Genomic DNA, 22525 nt, shown 5'->3' with positions numbered 1-22525 from the left:
AATAACTAAAAGAGTATACTTGGATTGTTTGTAACACAAAGAAAAGAAAATGCTTGAGATGATGGATATCCCATTTACCCTGATGTGGGTATTACACATTGTACGGCTGTATCAAGATATCTCATTTACACTGTAAATATATACACCTATTATGTACCCACAAAAATTAAAAATGAAAATGAAAATCATCGAGAAAAAGATGGGAGCAATAAACTAGAGACTACTAGACAGGGGAGAGATTGAGGGGAAAAGGACAGAAAAACCCACTGGGTACTATGCTCACTACCCAGGTGATGGGATCATTCATACCCCAAATCTCACCATCATGCAATATGTGGCAAACCTACACGTGTACCCCTGAATCTAAAATAAAAGTTGAATTATTTTAAGAAAAGAAAACAATAGAAAAATTAAGATTTATTTTGTTCTGTATGATTTAAAACATTAGAAACATGGAAAATGAAAGTCTTTCCACTTTCTCCCTAGCATGGAAAAAGTCTCTCCCTGTATCATGAAAGAAACAAACATCTTGTGACTTTTCTGAACTTTTCTTTTTTTGAGACAGGTCTCACTCCGTTGCCCAGGTTTGAGTGCAGTGGCACAAACATAACTCACTGCATCCTCGATTTCCTAGGCTCAAGCAATCTCCTGCCTCAGACTCCTGAGCATCTGGGACTACGAGCACACACCACCATACCCTGCTAATATATATCTTTTAAAGACGGAGGTCTGGCCATGTTGCCCAGGCTGGTCTCAAACTCGTAGGCTCAAGCAGTCTTCCTGCCTTCGTCTTCCAAAGTTTACCTAGTCTTTCCGAACTTTTCATGGGAAGGGGCATAAGTTTCTTCTTGACTTTCTAAACCAATCTGAGTATTCTATCATTGTCCCCTACCCCTATGCTAGGATGCAGTCTGAGACGCACCTTCTCAGGACACACCAGCAACCCTCCAGCTTCAGCCTGATTCCTTCCTTTCTTATACAGTGTCCCTCCCTTTCCAGCAAATACTACGAGAGTAGGGGTCGGGGGATACTGGTTCTGATAATGAAGTATCCTTAGCACTCTTCCAAATCACCTTATACCTGGATCTTTCTGAAACTCAAAAGCCAAGAATTTGACTCATTTCCCATGGCTACAAAAGAGGTTCTACTACAATGACCCCTTCCCAAACAGCAGATGCTGCAAGACCCCAAGGTGAATGGAAGAAGTTCCAAAAAGAAGTAAAAGAAAACACAAAACTAATGTGTTTTCTATATTTCATCCCACAGGAAGAGAAAAAGAAACACAGTGTGATGTGGTGACTATGAATCTATCTGCTTCTTGAATTTTAATTCAGGCTCCACCTCTAAATAGCTACTTGGCCTTGAAAATACTATTTCATGTCTTTGAGTCTCAGTTTCATCACCTGTAACACTGAGATAATAATGGTACAAACCTCCTACAGTTTTTGTGGAGATTAAATAAACTTTTTCATGAAAAAGAAAGCATTTAGCATAGAGCCCAGCAAATGGTAACTGCTCAATAAATGTTAACCCTTGTTATTAAGAGAAACAGCCACCAGTGGATGATGGAAACTCATAATTTTGAGGTTATATATCCCCAAAATACCTTAGAATTATGCCATTTATTCTCAGTCGGCGTTGTGATTGCCACAAGGTTTGCAAGGGACAATTGTCCTGTAATTTTGTTTTAAGCTAAAGAACCAAACCTTGCTTAGAATTCTCTTCACACAAAATGAAAGGAAGAGGATTTGCTGCTTTTTCAAAAGGACTCTATGTGATTTCACACTGCATGCATCCTGTGGTCTAGGACAGGGGTAATGAAGCACATGGATTTTAGAAAGTGTTAACAATAGAGTAAAATATTTAGAAGCCTGCCAGCAGGGCCAATCTTGCTACCTCCATGTGAACTAATGGATTGAAAGTGAGGGGTCAAGAATCACAAAAGTCTAATTTTTCCCTCTTACCTTTTGATGATTAGTATGCCCATGGCACCCAGGAAGACATCATATCTTACCACCTTCCATCATTTCCATTGTGTATCTGGAACCAGTCCCAGAAGCGTGTGGGGTGTGGGGGTGTGTGTGTGTGTGTGTGTGTGTACATCTATCTGTGTATACAAAGGATGGGGGAAAGGAGAAACAAATGGTTTTGAAATGAATGAATAGGATATTACTTATAGAAGCATTGAACAGGATATTGACAGTTTTTCTTAGTTTCCAGTGCAAGTGCAGCGAATCTTCCAGGTACAAAACAAAACAAAGTCAAATAAACAATTAGCATCTCCTTGGCAATTGGACTCACTTTTATGAACTATAGTTCATGTCCCCCCAATATTTATGATGAAATCCTACCCCTCAGTATGATGGAATTAGGAGAAGGTATCCTTAGGAGGTGATTAGGTCATGAGAATGGGGCCCTTATACATGGGATTAGTGCACTTATTAGAAGAGACTAAAGAGCTTGCTTCCTCCCTCTGCTCTAGCCCATGGAGGATACAGCAAGAAGACAGCTATCTGCAAGCCAGGAGAGGGCCCTCACCAGAAACCTGGTCTGCTGGTGCCTTGATCTCAGACTTCCCAGACTCTAGCACTGTGAGAAATAAATGTCTACTGGTTAAAGCCACCCGGTCTATGGTATTCAGTTATCACAGCTGGAATTGACTAAGCCACCCGCTGGGAAAAGTAACACTGTTAAAATGCACACAGGAGTGACACAGGTAAGGAAGTGTCGAGTCAGCACAAGCCCAGCAGCGGAATCACACATGCAAATCTATTCTGTGATGGAAGGAATTTAGGAAAAATCATATTCTCAGTCTCTGCTTATTCTTCCCAACTTTGTACATCCATATTTCTTGCCGGCTTGAACTCTCTCCCCATCTTTTGATGGGAACACCTCAATTTTGCTTTGGGGAACTACTGCTGCCCCAAGTCATGAAGCCATTAGTGAACAAACCACCTCCCCCCCATCTTTAGCTAAGCACCCTCAGATGCTTTCATTTGTAGGAATTTAATCTTGAGCAGGGTGGTACAAGGAAAGAAGTCAGCTGGTCCCACTGGCTCCAGCAGTGATGCCATGGCACTGCTGCCCTAACTCCTGGAGCTCCCCTGTGCCTGATCTTTTCCAGTCTTTGATTTCCAGGTTTCTTGTTGGGCCTGTGCACTCTCCCACATTTTATGTATAAATTTCCCACATGTTACGTATAATTACTCGAATCAGCTAGAGTCTGTTCTGCTGCAACCAAAGAACCTTAGCTCACAAGCCACCTCACCCTGCTTTCAGCCTAGACCCTACATAAAACTGTCTGAGTTGATGGGACAGTCCTTTTGTGACTACTTCTTCCTGAGTTCATGGTCTCAATTAGGAGCAGCATCACCAAGAAAAGTTCATTAAGCATCCACTTCAGAGGCCAGCCAGGCATGGAAATTAAAAACAGGAAGTGAATCCCTAGGGTCATAAATACATATAAAAGAAAATATAACGCAAATGCTAACTTTTGTTTAATAAATTTAAATTATGATATAATTTAAAATCAATGCTTAAAGGTAAAGTTTGTCACTTTCTGGTCCTTAAATGCTACCAAATATTTCTTAATCTAACATTATGCTTCATTTAAAAAACCACTTGCAGCTCTCTCCACATTTGGTTTGCAGTACCTTGGCCAACCATCCTGAGCTGTGGAACTGCCACACAATTTTTTAGCTTGTATTAACTCATGTGAAGGAAAGACAGGTTCTGAAGGTCCCCTGACTCTGGTCTTCACTTCCTGGACAGATGTCCCTCTGTGCCTCCTTTTACACAGACACGCTTCTTTATTTCTTTCACATAACTTGATTTTGCCAGCAGCTGCCTTTCTATTGGTGCAATAACACAGCAAGATGATCTTCGTCCACCAGCCGTCTGTGAGCAGCTCGGTGTGCTGTGAAAATTCCAGAGCAGTCTCTCCTTCAAACAGCAAGAGGCTTCCTCCACAATACGTTTTTAATCATTCATTCCAGCTCCCTTGGAAGCTGTAAAAGTCATATTATTTCTGTAATAACAAAGATGACTAATTAACTTTTCTAGAAACTTCTTTTAAACCTTTTAAAGGGGCTATGCCTTTCTTCTGAACTTTAAACAACATTGAACCGAGCAAAAGTTGTTGCTATTTTTAAGAAGGTTATTCAGTGGTTTTCTCACATTTCCCAAGGTTACTGCCTTTGGTAACTAATTCTGATATTTAATAACCCTCAGCATGATTTCTCTCTTCAACATCAAGTGCGGTGTGAGCCAGTATTTAACTTAATTTTTAAACAACAACAACCAACCCCACACCATGCTGGGTAGAAAGAAGTGGGGAGCCATGTCAACCTACTTCTTTATTGACAGGTGTAAATGCTATCCATCTTAATGAACAGACCTCAGACACTCATTCAGAATTATTCCCTAGTGCAAACAATCATTCTTACACCAATTTGAAATTCAGCAATCAAATTCCACAGTAAACACCTCCTGGATGTTTGACACTACTTTGGACATCCTGATACATATAAAAAGAGTAGAAAGTAATTTTTGCTTGTAAACATTACAGTGATCCCACCACATTTCAGGATGACATTTATTTTCCCTATACAGACCACCTCTTTTTCTTTCTCTGAGCACAGAACCTCTTCAGATCCCCAGCTTTGGCAGACTGCATTATCTTCCCATCCTTTGTAAAAGAAACAAGATATAGAAATGGCAAGGACAAAATAACAGTAATAATAATGGTGAATAATGAGCCATGGTAGAAAGGAACCACAGTGCAGAACAGCTGACTCAAACCCACATGCTGTCTGAAGAGACCAGGAATCATAGTTCCCCACTGTTTACTCTGATACTCACATTTACCTATGAGGTCTTTTATTTCACCACTCCTTTTAAGTGACCTCTGTTACTCTCTGCTTTTTGGATACAGAAAACCCTGTGGAGTTTCTGAGATGGGTGAACATCACAAAGAGGAGAGGAAATCTACAGTCTTGGTACTCAAAGTGTGGTCCCGAGCCAGTAGCATCAGCATCACCTGAGACCTGTCAGAAACGCAGAACACCAGGCCCCATCTCAGACCTACCAAATCAGAATCTGCATTCTAACAAGATGCACTGGGCCATGTTCTCCATACATTAAAGCTTGAAAAGTTCTGGTCTATAGTATTTGATCATTTAAAAGAACTTTCAAAGCTACCTGAGGTCCTAGTTGTAATTTTGAGACCAATGAAAGGGAGAATTGATAATGCATGGACATGTCTTGCCTGCAGTGCAGCACGGAGCTTTTCTGATTAGTGACTGAAATAAGAAGACATTTTATAAGATCTGTCTCTACTGATACAAATTGTCCAACAGTAAAATTTTCACACCATATATGCATCCACTGAAAGAAAATAATTTATGTGTTTATCAAATTTTAAATAGTTACACTTACTTTAACAACAAACACTCAATGTGAACATAAAGTATGCAACCACATTAAGGAAAGAATAAGAAAAATAAAACCAGCCCCTATAAAATGACTCCGTCCCCCAGCTGTGCCCAAAACAAAATCTTGGGCCAATGTGACATTCTTTTTTTCTTTTCCAAAATATTTCATTAAAGAGATTTAATTTTGTCTTTCAGGCAAGCTGCCCTTGCTAAAGAATGGTTTTGTGATATGCTGGAATCCATATGGCTCTTCCTCATTATGAAATGACTATGAAAAATAAGGGGAAAGAACAAACAGATTTATTCTACAGAACTTATTGGAGGTGACAAAATAGGTTAAAATGGGTCTATTGTAAGGGTTAAACTTATATTTCATGTTCTCCAAAAATCTAATGAAATTTGGGACTTCTGAGAAGGATACAGAACATTTTAAAGAAAATGAGGACTCTGAGGAAAACAATTTCTATGGGTAGTCCAAGAGGAATGAGAACCTATCTATAGCATTCTGGATTTAGGTTAAAAATGAGGAAAGTTTCCTGGCAATTAAGATTATTAAATGCATAAATTAGCATTATATGGTAAATTAAGATGACATAATGTTGATAGAGCTTGCGTCCTTGCAGTCATGGAGTTAAATTCTTGTTGGGGAGCTTATTTTCACAATAGTAATAATTGTTGTTGTTGTTGTTGTTGTTGTTATATCAGCAATGACAATTGAACAATAAGAGTGTAGCAGGCTCTGTGCTTTGCCCTTTACCTGCATTCAGGGCGCTGTTATTATACTCATTTTATAGTCAGAAAGAACTGAGTCTCTGAGAGGTTAAGTGACCTACCCAAGGTCACAAAGGCAGGCTGTAGCTGCACCAGGAATTTATACACAGGCAACTTCCCTCCAGAATCAGCACACTGAACTATGCCACACTCTACTGCCTCCTGGTAGATGTACATCATGACAAACCAGACTGGGACCCCAACATTGGGTTAACTTGGCTTGCTGTGGCAAACAGACTTAAAGGGAGACTGTAGTAAATATTGGGAAAGGCATTAAGGAGTATGAAGATAACATGCAGTTAGCCAGGTAGTTGAAACATCTAATTTGCTCCTTGTCTGCTCAATGTGTCGTCAGTCACCAGGCACAGCCCACCAACTTGAGAGCCAACGTAGGCTGCCTTGGGGCTTCCATATGCCATCCACATGGCCCCAGCCATAGCAACACCAGCAACAATTTCACTCTGGAGACATTCTGACCCTCACTTTCTGTTGCACTAACCAACTGTGATCTGTCAACATGTAGCATGACTAGAACAACAAACACATCCTCCCTCTCCCAATTACGCACAAACCAGATCACAAAATTGTTCATCAGAAAGTATCAACAGAAGAGCCTGGAAGTGAGCTGATGCTAGGATTACTATAACATAAATGCAGTGGATTGAATGTTTCCGGTATCCACCTAGATAAAACAGGACAACACATGGAAGGCCTGGTCAGTGTGCAGTACCCCAGAAATACTTGGCAAATACTGGTTCTTTCCTTTGCCCCCTCCTTAATCACATAATCCTCACGTATTTTATTTTACTTTGGAAAGTGAAAAAGCTTGGTCCAGGGTGTATCCCATTGTGAAGGAGACATTGGAACTGGGAATGACAGGACAACAATGGAGATATTTATAAAGCGTCTTCACTTTATAAAAGGCAGCTCAATTCCACAAGAGAAAAGGAAGGTGAGTACACAGTAATACTTAACACAAGATTACAGAAAAGATCTGAGAGCTAGCACAGAAATTTGATACCTATTATGAAACTGCCTTTTGCTGGAAGACACATGAACCACTGGAAGACACTTAATGCCTGGGCTTGGCCAGACTATAACCAGTCAATTATTATAAACAGAAAATACCAAACTGACCAAAAGCCATGATAATGACCCAGAACTGTTCACAGGAAGGTTAAAACAATTAAAGTGAAATGATTAAAGCAGACTTGTAAAACATTTTATCTTAGTCAAAAGATACATTACTTGCATTTAGAAGTTTCAAAGGGGATTCTTTGATTATGGGAGAAATTATTAATTTATGAATTATTTCTTAATTTTATTCTCTTATAAAGTGTTACTGGAATAAGTGAGATGCTTTGTTTTTCTCAGTTATCCATTCAAGAAGTCTAACATTGATGTTTCAGTGCACTAGTAAATCAGTAGAAGGCAGAAATCTATAAGGAATGAGTTCTCTCTAGTGAAGTGTTTTCAATGTGAAATTCATGTCCTCCTTTCATATGTGTCAAAAGCTTATGCCTTCTTTTAGTATTAAAACTTAGAACAAACTAAATATTGTTCTTAACATTGAATCAGAGCAATGGAACAAAGTGCTGCTTGGTTTTCACACTGCACAGTCTCTGCCCCCATTACGACATGGGTAGCGACAATAAAGGGCAGGGGGCAGGGGTAACACCCCTGCTCACTTCCACTTAAAGAATCCCTGCTCAAGTACTTATTCTGAAATACTCTGGTTTTCACATGAAAGAAATATTCTCTGACTACACTTCAGAGTTGCAATCCCATTTGCTGTCACAGAATACCTAGGGTCTTAAAAAGAAGGCAAATTAAGGTACAAAGAGAAATATGTAACTCTTTTAGCTCAAAAATAATTAAATCTTAGGATTTGCATCTGTAAATTTTGCAAGATGTCTGCTAGTCATTTTAACTCTTGTGAAGCTTTTCTAACATCACTCATGTTTTACAAGTTGTTGGAACATTTTATAGGTTGTCATTTTCTTCATCATCTGGATTTAAACTTTTTTCCCCTGGAACACACTCAACACATTTATGCCTCTTTTGAGCTATCGTCATTTGTTTGCTTGAGGTGAGAAATCAACATGGTATTGTGGAAGGTTCCAAAGGTTTTGGCAGTCAGATAAACCCATGTTCAAATCCTGAATCTGCTGCTATCTAGGTGACCTTGATCACGTCCTTACCTTTTCTGAACTTCAATTTCCCCATCTGTAAAATTAGCTTAACAATTCCCTCCTTTGACACTGTTGTGAGAATTAAAAGAATGCAATTATAGCCCCTTACACAAGGCCTGGCATGTAGTAGGTACTTAGTGAAATTCTTATATACATACCAAGAGTGGGAAATATTTTGTTATTAACGGTACAGTTTTTAGTACACACAATATTGGGTATTCCTTTAAGAAAGAGAAGAGATTTTGAGTTTTTAAAATGAAAAGTACTATGTGTCTACATTTAATGAAATTTGATCTCTACTATCATAATAGTGATCATTTTGAATGAAATTGAAATATTGTTACCTAGGCAATACCCAAAAGCTAATTCCCCAAGACGGAGTGAAAGGAGATGCAAAAATTACTTTGATAATTACCAATTTGTTTCCAAATGCTAGTTTTCTTGTCACATTATATAAATTAACGATACTATGCCTGCCACTGGTGTATCGAATCTTTGCATTTTCCAATATATCAAATAAAGTTAATTTAGAACAGTTATCTAATATTATCACAACACCAACAGCTTCAGGAAGTCTGATTTTTTCCATTTTAGCTCCTCTGCACACATGGTTTGGTCTCTTGTTGGGAGTGGTGGAGCCTAATTCAGTGTGAATTCTTTTTTTCATCCTGTCACCCACAGGCAGTCACATCCTGCTCTAGAGCAAGAAAACACCCCCTGAGGGAGCAAGGCTCTGGAATTCCTTCTCACCGCTCTGTAAAGTACTAGAGACACACGAAGCATTACAAATGTGGGATCCAATCATTTTAACCACTGAGAAAAATTTTAGTGATAATGTTGAAACATGTTCCCATCAACCAAGATAAACTGCTATTAAGCCCATGTTAACATATAACCAAAATGTCCAGAAGAAAAATGACAACTTCAATCATCTCGATTTTTTACTATAGGAAAACGATTGTATTACAAAAACCAAAAAATATTTTTATTCTATTGCATGCCAAGAGATAAAACCATGTGAGGGATGGGAAAATATGCTAACATTTGATTAAAACATTATGGGAAAACTCAGACATATGCTGAACAACAGGGATGAACCTTGGGGACATTATGCAAAGTGAAATAAGCCAGCCACAAAAAGACACTTGATGCGTCCACTTCTATGAGGTACTTAGAGTAGTTAAAACCATAGGAATAGAAAGGAGGTGGTTGCCAGAGGTTAGGGGAAGAAAGGAAAGGGGAGGTATTTGTTTAATATAGAGTTTCAATTCTGCAAGATGAAAAAGAGTTTGGGAGACAAATAGTGGTGATGGTTGCATAACAATATGAGCGTAATTAACACCACCAAACTACACTTAAAAGGATTGAGATAGTGAATTTTGTGTTATAAGCATTTTATCATAACTTTTTAAATTGAAGACCAAAAACATTACAGAAATAAAAATCAACCCAATTTCCCTTAGAATTCAGAATAGGCTGGGTGCAGTGGCTCACACCTGAAATTTCAGCACTTTGGGAGGCCAAGATGGGGTGGATCACTTGGGCCCAGGAGTTCAAGACTAGGCTGGACAACGTGGCAAAACTCCGCCTCCACTAAAAATTATCCAGGTGTGGTGGCACATTCTTGTAGTACCAGCTGCTCAGGAGGCTGAAGTGAAAGGATCAACTGAGCCCAGGAGGATGAGGCTGCAGTGAGCTGTGATCACACCACTCCACTCTAGCCTGGGCAGCAGAACGAGGCTCTGCCTCAAAAAAAAAAAAAAAAAAATTAATTAATTAATTAAAGTATCCAAATATGACATACATGAAAGTTCCAAGCACAATGCCTACTCAAATAATTGCTTAATAGATAATATTTGAATACCAACCTAAATTTATCTTCAACTTGTTATTCTATATTCAATGTATTCATTTATTTGATTGATTGATCTCATAGCTATCTAAATAGTTAATATTCTGGTAAGGATCTACGTATATTCTTTCATTTTTTAATAGTTTTTTTCCATAAGTTATTGGGGTACAGGTGGTATTTGGTTACATGAGTAAGTTCTTTAGTGATGATTTGTGAGATTTTGGTGCACCCATCACCTGAGCAGTATACGCTGCACCCTATTTGCAGTATTTTATACATTACCCCCCCCCACTCTTCCCCCAAGTCCCCAAAGTCCCTTGTATCATTCTTACGCCCTTCCATCCTCATAGCTTAGCTCACACATATCAGTGAGAACATATGATGTTTGGTTTTCTATTCCTGAGTTACTTCACTTAGAATAATAGTCTCCAGTCTCATCCAGGTCACTGCAAATGCTGTTAATTCATTCCTTTTTATGGCTGAGTAGTATTCCATCATATGTATATATGGTTTCTTTATCCACTCATTGATTGATGGGCATTTGGGTTGGTTCCACAATTTGCAATTGTGAATTGTGCTACTTAAACATGCATGTGCAAGTATCTTTTTTCAAACAGTGACTTCTTTTCCTCTGGGTAGATACCCAGGAATGGGATTGCTGGATCAAATGGTAGGTCTATTTTTAGTTTTTTAAGGAACCTCCACACTATTTTCCATAGCGGCTGTACATTCTCACCAGCAGTGTAGAAGTATTCCCTTATCACTGCATTCACACCAACATCTACTGTTTTTTTATTTTGATTATGGCTATTCTTGCAGGAGTAAGGTGGTATCGCCTTGTGGTTTGGATTTGTATTCCCCTGATCGTTAGTGATGTTGAGCATTTTTTCCTATGTTTATTGGCCATTTGTATATCTCCTTTTGAGAATTGTCTATTCGTGTCCTGAGCCCACTTTTTGATAGGATTGTTTGTTTTTTTCTTACTGATTTGAGTTTGTTATAGATTCTGGATATTAGTCCCTTGTCAAATGTATAGATTGTGAAGATTTGCTCCCACTCTCTGGGTTGTCTGTTTACTCTTCTGACTGTTGCTTTTGCTGTGCAAAAGCTCTTTAGTTTAATTAAATCCCAGCTGTTTATCTTTGTTTTTATTGCATTTGCTTTTGGGTTCTTTGTGATGAAATCCTTGCCTAAGCCAATGTCTAGAAGGGTTTTTCCAATGTTATCTTCTAGAATTTTTACAGTTTTAGGTCTTAGGTTTAAGTCCTTAATCCATCTTGAGTTGATTTTTGTATAAGGTGAGAGATAAGGATCCAGTTTCATTCTCCTACATGTGGCTAGCCAATTATCCCAGCACCTTTTGTTGAAAAGGGTGTCCTTTCCCCACTTTATTTTTTTTATTTTTTTTTATTTTATTTTTTTTGCTTTGTCAAAGATCAGTTGGCTGTAAGTATTTGGGTTTATTTCTGGGTTCTCTATTCTGTTCCATTGGTCTATGTGCCTATTTTTACACCAGTACCATACTGTTTTGGTGAGTATGGCCTTATAGTATAGTTTGAAATCAGGTAGCATGATGCCTCCAGATTTGTTCTTTTTGCTTAATCTCGCTTTGTCTATGCAGGCTCTTTTTTGGTTTCACATGAATTTTACAACTGTTCTTTTCTAATTCTGTGAATAATGATGGTGGTATTTTGATGGCGATTGCATTGAATTTGTAGATCACTTTTGGCAGTATGGTCATTTTCACAATATTGATTTGACCCATCCATGAGCATGGGATGTGTTTCTGTTTGTTTGTGTCATCTGATTCCCTTCAGCAGTAGTTTGTAGTTTTCCTTGTAGAGGTCTTTCGACTCGTTGGCTAGATATATTCCTAAGTATTTGATTTATTTATTTATTTATTGCAGCTATTGTAAAAGGGGTTGAGTTCTTGATTTGATTCTCCTCTTGGTCACTGTTGGTGTATAGAAGAGCTACCAATTTGTGCACATTAATCTTGTATCCAGAAATTTTGCTGAATTCTTTTATCAGTTCTAAGAGCTTTCTGGGGGAGTATTCAGGGTTTTCAAGGTAAACAATCATATCGTCAGCAAATAGTGACAGTTTGACTTCCTTTTTACCAATTTGAATGCCCTTTATTTCTTTCTCTTGTCTGATCGTTCTGGCTAGGACTTCCAGTACTATGTTGAAGAGGAGTGGTGAGAGTGGACATCCTCTTGTTCCAGTTCTCAGAGGAAATGCTTTCCACTTTTCCCCATTCAGTATTATGTTGGTAGTGGGTTTGTCATAGATGTTTTTTATTACATTGAGGTCTGTCCCTTGTATGCTGATTTTGCTGAGCGTTTTAATCATAAAGCGATGCTGGATTTTGTCAAATGCTATTTCTGTATCTTTTGAGATGATCATGTGATTTTTGTTTTTAATTCTGTTTATGTGGTATATCACATTTATTGGCTTGTGTATGTTAAACCATCCCTGCATCCCTGGTATGAACCCCAGTTGATCATGGTGGATTCTCTTTTTGATATGTTGCTGGATTCAGTTAGCTAGTATTTTGTTAAGGATTTTAGCATCTATGTTCATCAAAGATATCAGTCTGTAGTTTTCTTTTTTGGTTACGTCTTTTCCTGGTTTTGGTATTAGGGTGATGGTGGCTTTATAGAATGAATTAGGGAGGATTCCTTCTTTATCTTGTGGGAATAGTGTCAAAAGGATTGGTATCAATTCTTCTTTGAATGTCTGGTAGAATTCTGCTGTAAATCCATCTGGTCCTGGAGTTTTTTTGTTTGTCATTTTTTTAAATTACCATTTAAATCTCACTGCTTGTTGCTGATCTGTTCAGGGTATCTAATTCTTCCTGATTTAAGCTAAGAGGGTCATATTTTTTCAGGAATTTATCCATCTCTTCCAGGTTTTCTAGTTTACGTGTGTGAAGTTATTCACAGTAGCCTTGAATGATCATTTGTATTTCAGTTGTGTCAGTTGGAATATCTCCTGTTTTGTTTCTTATGAGGTTATTTGGATTTTCTCTCTTCTTGGCTAATCTTGCTAATGGTGTATCAATTTTATTTATCTTTTCAAAGAACCAGATTTTTGTTTCATTTCTCTTTTGTAATTTTTTTGTTTCAATTTCATTTAGTTCTGCTCTGATCTTGGTTGTTTCCTTTCTTCTACTGAGTTTAGGTTTGGTTTGTTCTTGTTTCTCTAGTTCCTTGAGGTGTGACCTTAAAGTGTCAGTTTGTGCTCTTTCAGTCTTTTTGATGTAGGCATTTAGGGCTATGAACTTTGCTCTTAGCACCACGTTTGCCGTATCCCAGAGGTTTTGATAGATTGTGTCTTTATTGTCATTCAGTTCAAAGAATTTTTAAATTTCCATCTTGATTTTGTTTTTGACCCAATACTCATTCAGGAGCAGGTTATTTAATTTCCATGTATTTTCATGGTTTTGAAGGTTTCTTTTGGAGTTGATTTCCAGTCTTATTCCACTATGGTCTGAGGGAGTGCTTGATATAATTTCAATTTTCTTAAATTTATTGAGGCTCATTTTATGGCCTATTATATGGTCTATCTTGGAGAAAATTCCATGTGCTGTTTAATAGAATGTGTATTCTGCAGTTGTTGAATGAAATGTTCTGTATATATCTGTTAAGTCCATTTGTGCCACGGTATAGTTTAAATCCATTGTTTCTTTGCTGACTTCTGTCTTGATAACCTGTCTAGTACTGTCAGTGGAGTATTGAAGTTCCCCACTATTATTGTGTTGCTGTCTATCTCATTTTCTAGGTCTGTTAGTAATTGTTTTATAAATCTGAGAGCTCCAATGTTAGGTGCATATATGTTTAGGGTTGTGATATTTTCCTGTTGGACAAGGTGTTTTACCATTATATAATGTCTCTCTTTGTCTATTTTAACTGCTGTTGCTTTAAAGTTTGTTTTGTCTGATATAAGAATAGCGACCTCTGCTTGCTTTTGGTGTCCATTTGCATGAAATGCCTTTTTCCACCCCTTTATTTTAAGTTTATGTGAGTCACTATGTTAGGTGGGTCTCCTGAAGGCAGCAGATAGTAGGTTGGTAAGTTCTTATCCATTCTGCAGTTCTGTATCTTTTAAGTGGAGTGTTTAGGCCATTTACATTTAATGCTATTAGCATTGAGATGTGAGGTACCATTGCATTCACTGTGCTCTTTGTTGCCTGCGTACTTTGTTTTGTTTTTTGTTTTTTGTTTTTGTTTTTTAACTTTTATTTTGTTTTAAAGGTCCTGTGTGATTTATACTTTAAAAAGGTTCTGTTTTGATGTTTTTCCAGGATTTGTTTCAAGATTTAGACCTCCTGTAGCAGTTCTTGTAGTGGTGGCTTGGTAGTGGTGAATTCTTTCAGCATTGGTCTGAAAAAGACTGTATCTTTCCTTCACATATGATGCTTAGTTTCACTGGATATAAAATTGTTAGCTGATAATTGTTTTGTTTGAGGAGTCTGAGGATAGTGCCCTGATCCCTTCTAGCTTGTAGGGTTTCTGTTGAGAAAACTGCTGTTAATCTGATAGGTTTTCTTTTATAGGTTACCTGGTGCTTTTGTCTCACAGCTCTTAAGATTCTTTCCTTCATCTTAACTTTGGATAACCTGATGACAATGTGCCTAGGCAATGATCTTTTTGGGATGAATTTCCCGGGTATTCTTTGTGCTTCTTGTATTTGGATGTGTAGGTCTCTAGTGAGGCTGGGGAAGTTTTCCTCGATTATTCTTAAATTTAGAATTCTCGTATTCCTCAGAAACACTGATAATTCTTCAGTTTGGTTGTTTAACATAACCCCAGACTTCTTGGAGGCTTTGTTCGTATTTTCTTATTCTTTTTTCTTTGTCTTTGTTAGATTGGGTTAATTTGAAGACTTTGTCTTTGAGCTCTGAATTTCTTTCTTCTGCTTGTTCAATTCTATTGCTGAGACTTTCCAGAGCAGTTTGCATTTCTATAAGTGTGTCCAATGTTTCCTGAATGTTTTATCGTTTTTTCTTTAATTTCTATTTCCTTGAACATTTCTTCCTTCACTTCTGGTATCATTTTTTGGATTTCCTTGCATTGGGCTTCGCCTTTCTCTGGTGCCTCTCTGATTAGCTTCATAACTAACCTCCTGAATTCTTTTTCAGGTAAATCAGGGATTTCTTCTTGGTTTGGGTCCACTGCTGGTGAACTAGTGTGACTTTTTGGGAGTGTTAAGGAGTCTTGTTTTATCATATTACCAGAGTTGGTTTTCTGATTCCTTCTCATTTGGGTAGGCTCTCTCAGAGGGAAGGTCTAGGACTGAAGACTGTTGTTCAGATTCTTTTGTCCCATGGGGTGTTCCCTTGATGTAGTACTCTCCCCCTTTTCCTATAGATGTGGTTTCCTGTGAGCCAAACTGCAGTGACTGTTGTCTCTCTTCTGGGTCTAGCCACCCAGCAAGTCTACCCAGCTCCAGACTGCTACTGAGGGTTGTCTGCACAGAGCCCTGTGGTGTGAACCATCTGTGGGCCTCTCAGCCATGGATACCAGCACCTGTTCCAGTGGAGGTGGCAGGGGTGTGCAAAGGACTCTATGAGTGTTCTTAGATTTAATGTTTTATTTTTGTGCTGGTTGGCCTCCTGCTGTGAGGTAGTGCTTTCCAGAGAGCATCAGCTGTGGTAGTATGGAGAGGAACCAGCAGTGGGCAGGGCCCTAGAACTCCCAAGATTATATGCCCTTTGTCTTCAACTACCAGAGTGGGTAGAGAAGGGCCATCATGTGGGGACAGGTTTAGGTATGTCTGAGCTCAGAATCTCCAGTGGAGGTGGCAGGGGGTGAGAGTCACAGGTCACTGAAGGTGTGTACCTAAGAGGATAATGGCTGCCTCTGCTGAGTCATGCAGGTTGTCAGAGAAGTGGGGGAAAGCTGGCAGTCACAGGCCTCACCCAACTTCCATGCAAACTGAAGGGCTGGTCTCACTCCCACCATGCCCCCCACAACAGACCCTGAGTCTGTTTCCAGGCGGTGGGTAAGGTGGGCTTAAGAACTTGCCCCAGGCTACTCGCCTCCCAGCTGCAAAAGAAAAGGACTTGGTTCTTCCTCTGCCAGTGGAGTCTGCACAACAGATCCGTGCCCTCTCTTGAGTTCTGGCCAGGAAGCTTCTCACCCTGTTCAAATTGTTACAAAATTCAGCTGAAGATTACCTTTCTCCTGTAGTGTTTCCCACCACCTCCCACTCTTCTGGCCACCCTCCCAATGGATCCCTGTGGTGCCAGGCAGAAATGGCCTGCTAGGGGACGGGACTGAGTGAGCTCCCAAGGCCTTTCCGCTGCTTTCTCTACCCCTGTATTTTGCTCAGCTCTCTAAATTGACTCAGCTTCAGGTAAAGTCAGACACTTCTCCCACAAACAGACCTTCAGTTTCTCCAACAGGGCTGTGTGTTCAGGACAGAAGGCTCTCCCTTTCCCAATTCTGCAGTTGGGGCACTCCCAGTATTTGGGGTGTATCCTGGGTTCTACAGGAGCAGTCTGCTTCCTTCAGAGGGTCTGTGGATCCTCTCGGGATTCCTAGTTTGTTCTGAAATTGATCTGGAGCTGAAATTCCATATTCTTTTACTCTGAAAAGAAAAGAACTCTCAGAGCAGGAATACATTGAACTTTTCACATTTCAATATAAACCAGTAACAGATATGCTATTTCTTATGAATGTTCATGAAGCCAGAAATGTACTGTGTGCATTAAACTCAATCTCAGTGTCACCAGCAAACTGACTTCATTCCCCACTCCATCGGTCACAAAGAAAAAAGACAATCAGGTTTTATTTACTGGCCTGGAATGGAAAAGGAGAGACTCTTGCTCTAAATAGCCGTTCTCCCTGAACAATAGAGGGTATGGGGTTTTTAAGGATTGAGTACCATGAGGAAGAGGAATGTTAGCATGTGCAGGATGGGACTCCAGACATGCAGGCTCAATTCATAAATGTATGTCTTCATACAACCCTGGTACACAAAATGGCGGAAGTTTTCTTTAAGGTAAGGGAATTTTCACATTATAATGATATGTTAATGATCTAAAGGCTACTAGGGGTCATCTGTTCCAGTTTGTGCCAGTTTGGGGGTCTTATCTCCTCTGGTATCTGATCAGGAGTCAAGAAACTCTGGCACCATCCCAGGCCATCTGGCTTCTTTAAGCAGCTATGCCTATAAATAAAAGGACTAAAGAAAAACAGTAAGAAAGAGAACTTTCTCAGTTATTTCATCAGGGCTGCTCTGGTAACATCAGCACAGTGCTGCATCCAAAATAAAAATCTAAGTATGTGAACCATTAAAAAATAATGTTAGTTTTTACTGAAGGTCTCTGGAGTTAGTAGTATAGGGGAATTGCATTGCATAACATGCAGCCAGGCTCACTTCCTTAAAAATCTTAACATATCTCAAAGTCATTGATAAAGGCAGTTGTCCTCTCCCCTCCTTTCTCTCCATAAATTCTTCCATACTAGCTCCTAATTGCACCCCATACTAATTCTCTTTACCTCTTTACTTCTCTATCCCCTTCATTACTCTCTTCAGAAGGTGATATGGTTTGGCTCTGTGTCCCCACCCAAATCTCACCTTGAATTGTAATGCCCATAATCCCTAAATGTCAAGGGCAGGACCAGGTGGATGTAATCGAATCATGAAGGCAGTTTCCCCCACACAGCTCTGGTAATAATAAGTGAGTCTCGGGAAATCTGATGGTTTTATAAGGGTCTGGCACTTCCCCTGCTTGCATTTCTGAGGGAACAGCAAGTGCAATGTTGGGGCAGGAGTGTTGCTTGAGGAAGCCAATGTGGTGGAGGGCTCTAAGGAATAAGAAGAGATAGGGGAAGAGAGGTCAGAAGAAAGGTATGGAATTTAAGCATGGCTCTTAAAATCTCACCGCAATAGAATGGGCCAGGTAACCGGAGCCGTTGTTGGCTGTGAGTGATAGGAGGAAGACAGCCAGACAATGATGGCTGAGAGGTACGAGTCAGGCAAGGAGTAGACTCAGGTCGCAAGGGGCCGCCATGCTGACAGGGAGGCCTGGTGGAGTCTCAAAACAAGTACAGTGGAGCGATCTAGGAGGGCAGGAGCAGCACAGGCCACAGAGGGCAAAACTGCTGTCCTGAGAAGGACGTGGCAGAGAACGAGCAAATAGACATAGCATTGTGGGACTGTGAAACGAGGTGAAGTGTTGGCTGCAGGACGGGAGAATCCGTTTGTCCAGAGGTGAGCTTTGGGACAGAACAGGTCTGGCACCCTGGGAGAAATTCATTCTAAGTTAACTAAATACTTAATTTCCTTCTAACCAAAGCTGGAAGCAGCCCCCCTAGCTGGAGCAGAAGGTAACTGTGGGGAGGTTGGGAATTTGGGGATTATCATAAAACTCCCTTCCTGTTTCTAAGTTTAAGGGTAGAGTTGCTTAATATTGTGCTCTTCTGCGTACCTAAATAGCCCTAAAACAGTCATGGGGCCCTAGGAAAAACAGAAAAAGTGCTCTGCATCCACTAATGAAAAATAATATTTGATACTACAGGAAGGAAACAGCTACAATAGTGAATATAGCAGGACAGATGGATCCTTAAGAAGAGTTCTGCTGGTCCATAATAGATGAAAGCTAAGGAAAGGAAAAGGCTTGCCAGCCCAGAGCAATAATGATGCCCCCGGGATCATTGCTAGTAATAATCGTAAGAAAGCTACCATTATAATGACCGTTACTATTAACTTCCATTTATTGAATTACCCTTATTTTCCAGGCACAGAGCTAGGCACTTCACTTGATTTCCCAGTCTGATACCCATGGGGACAGGAGAAGGGCTGGTGGGTGGTGTTCTTTATTGCTATTGTTTACTGTTTACCCTGAGTGCAGACCCAGTTGAAAAATAAGTCCCAAGGATCACACCAATTTAAATTAAAACGTCAGTTTTAAGCCTGAAAAACAGAACTAGAAAATGTGACTTGGATTTGTTGTCAAATGGGCTTCCTAATGTACCTCTCCAAAAAGGAAAACTTTCCCCACAATAATAAGACCTACTCCTATAAGCTTAGATTACAGCAAGAAGAAGAAGAAGAAAAAGTCCACATTCTTCAGGAGAGATAGCGAGGGAAAGGAAGAGAGACCAAACAAGCAAACTACCCAATCAGTAAATGACTTCTTGTTCCAATGAGTAAAAAAAAAAAGGGGAAAAGATGGAAAATTTCCTCTGTCACTTTCTCCTTAAGAAGCAGAGGGCAATTTCCCCTCTTTGTGTGAAAGAGTATATGGAAGAATTGAGATAAACAACCATTTTGGTCTTATATCCATTTTCACAGACAAGTCAGCTATAGTTCTGAAGTGTAAGTAACTTGACCAAGTCATAGACCTATGAGATAAAAGAGAGTTTGGGATTTGAATTCAGGTCAGTCTGACCCAGAAGTCCTAATTCTTTCCACCACGTCACTTAAGTTAACCTATCAATTTTTTAAATTCTTACCAAAATAACAAAGGATCACTGTAGAAAGTACAAATTAGAAAAGAGAACTGAGAATGCTTGGAACTACCCATAGCCTTTGTGTTTATCTTGATATAGAGCCTTCCTCTTTTATGTTAGATAGCCTGTCTGAGAAAAAGCTCAAAGTAGATTATGACTGGGAAATTTCTGAGGGGGTTGCAGGACAAGGAGCATCATAGAGACAGGGCCCAGGGCCCAGAGAACGGAGCTAAGAAGTAGTTCCTGCAAACTCCTGAGGCCCAGCAGTCTTCAACATCTGCCTGCCAGTTCTCATCTCGGCAATGCCCGCATCCAGTTCCCTCACCTGTTCCCTCCTCCTGGGTTTCTGATTGAAGTCCCTCCCTTCCACTGGCACCCAAAGCAGGAAAGCTGCCTCATCCATCACAGTCCTTTCTTGTTTCCAAGGCCTCATACCTATGCTTTTTCTTGTTTGGTCATTCCTTTTCAGTTTCCAGAGCACCTGGTTACTGGCAGTTGCCTGGTTTTGAATGACTTCTTCATTTATACATCTGGAATTTGAGGTTCCCTCTTTCTTAAATGTCTACCTGGCTTCCAGCTCACTGCTTTCTCAGATCTTCATTCTTTTGTTGCTTTCACAGATAATTCTATCACCTGGCTTTCAGAACAAGGCCATTCCTGCTCTAGTATGCTGACCTGCTTAAAGTCACATTTTGCCCAGAGTCTAGCCCATCCTCACACCTAACGTCTATCCAGACTCTTATCCAAGCCTGGATTTCACAGGCCCAGTGCCCACACAACATGCACAACCAGTGGCCATCTGTGTCTGCAGGGTGACATTAGTCTTTTCCACTTCTATCAATAGTCTGATTAGTCAACAAGGTTCTAAGACATTTCCAACCCCATATGTCTTATACAGTAATTTGTTCTACTTTCATAGTTACTCTGCTTAGTATTATTTATATCTTGTCAATTAGTGTGTTTATCATCACTTCTCTGATAAAATAGAAATGTATCTCCATGAATAGAATATGCTTACAAGGTATTAATTTATTTATTTTTTTTTTTTTTTTTTTTTTTTTTTTTTTTTTTGAGACGGAGTCTCGCTCTGTCGCCCAGGCTGGAGTGCAGTGGCCAGATCTCAGCTCACTGCAATCTCCGCCTCCCGGGTTCCCGCCATTCTCCTGCCTCAGCCTCCCGAGTAGCTGGGACCACAGGCGCAGCCACCTCGCCCGGCTAATTTTTTGTGTTTTTAGTAGAGACGGGGTTTCGCCGTGTTAGCCAGGATGGTCTCGATCTCCCGACCTTGTGATCCGCCCGTCTCGGCCCCAAAGACAAGGTATTAATTTAAAGAATTGTTTTTAAATTTGTTTTCAACTCTCTATGACATATATTCCATTAAAATTTTCTGATGCCATACTTGTTCCTCTTCCTAAAAATAAACCATCAACTTGGAATGAGACCATAATCCAACTGCCTTGGACTGTTACTTACAAGATTATGAGCACTAAATGGAATAAATCTTATTGGACAAATTCAAATGATTAAATAAAATCAATTAATTACATTAAAATATTGATTTAAATGGGAAAAAAAGAGCTTTAAAAAGTATTCAAATCAGCGTCTGCACTTAGAACTTGACTAAAATGTCAAGGTTTTCTAGGAAGAACTTGAAAATTATTTTCCTAAGCCCACACCTTTCTGTGTTCAATGTCATTGGTGTGCAATGAAGAACTCCTGTTGGGCATTACTAGTTAGAAGCAGATAGGAAGCCAGTGCACATATACTATCCTCCCGCTTCTAAGACATGTTTCCATTTTGCTAACAAGGAGATCAAACCACAAGATCTGAATCCAAGTGGAGGAAGGGGGATGAGTCTCGAATTCTCTGACTGTTCAACTTTTCGGAATCAGGAGGCTTTGGGGTGTGTACCAAAGATCTTAAGGGGCTTGGATAAGATCATCAAATCACTGGAATGCACTCTATTCTAAACTCAACTTTGAAATCAAAGTTCTTGGAACTGCATTAAATAGGTATACCTTCAAACCTACTGTATACAAACACATATAATTGAGTAAGTACTAGTTTTGTTCAGGCAATAGCAGAATAGATTGGTAGAGTGATTTTACTGAGTTAGCACATAGCTTACTAAAGTCTGGTTCCTGACACATAACCAGCAATGTCACCATCTCCAGGGCCTAGTGTGATCAAGGAGCTAAAACCGCAAGTTTCTGAAACCAATCAAGATTCAAAGATCTTTGAGATCTAGCAGGAGGTAAATTTGTCCTTGGGCACTATTGAATCAAGCTGAAGAAGGACCCCAGGGGATATGTTTATCACTATTACAGTGCTCTTTTAACATGGAGCCCCCTGACCCAAGAGACCGGCAGGATGGAGCTCTAGAAAATCATATGGTCTTCCTGGCCAGGAAAGTAATCTTTGTCCCATTATCTAACATCAACGGCACCATATTCACCACGTAGTAGTGACTGGTATACAAAAGAGGCTTTTCTTTGTGTTGGGGAAAAAAAATCTGCTTTTTTCCCCCTGTTCAAATGTGTGGGATTTTATAGCACAGTGCTAGACCAGCTCAATACCTGATTGAAATAACCCAAGAGGAGGATACAGAGTGAAGGCTGAATTCAGAATGCTCTGTGAAAGTACATCTGTTTTATATGAGACACACAATCTGTCTCATTCCAACCTGCATTTCTGGGTCACTTGAGACATTTAAACTGCACTTATAATTAACAGCTATTTTTAAACAGTGAAAAAATAGAGCACTGGTAAGGTACAAAAGCATTAAAATTGCCCCAGTTTCGCTTTTCAATAGGA

The 22525-nt window shown here is 39.6% G+C and overlaps 1 protein-coding gene across 1 annotated transcript in view; it reads right to left on the bottom strand.

Annotated features, from left to right (window-relative positions):
* Window positions 1–3756: 3756 nt before the first annotated feature.
* LOC126956147 (uncharacterized) overlaps window positions 3757–22525 on the bottom strand; it is a 204194-nt gene continuing 185425 nt past the window's right edge. Inside the window, exon 8 of the mRNA XM_050792992.1 lies at window positions 3757–3942. Within this exon, the coding sequence (XP_050648949.1) occupies window positions 3757–3942 (186 nt within the window). The remainder of the gene's footprint in view (window positions 3943–22525) is intronic.

Source organism: Macaca thibetana, chromosome 6, assembly GCF_024542745.1.
Source record: "Macaca thibetana thibetana isolate TM-01 chromosome 6, ASM2454274v1, whole genome shotgun sequence".
NCBI classification, from domain to species: Eukaryota; Metazoa; Chordata; class Mammalia; order Primates; family Cercopithecidae; genus Macaca; species Macaca thibetana.
The sequence above is the reverse complement of the archived record's forward strand: the minus strand, read 5'-3'. Positions and strand labels throughout refer to the sequence as shown.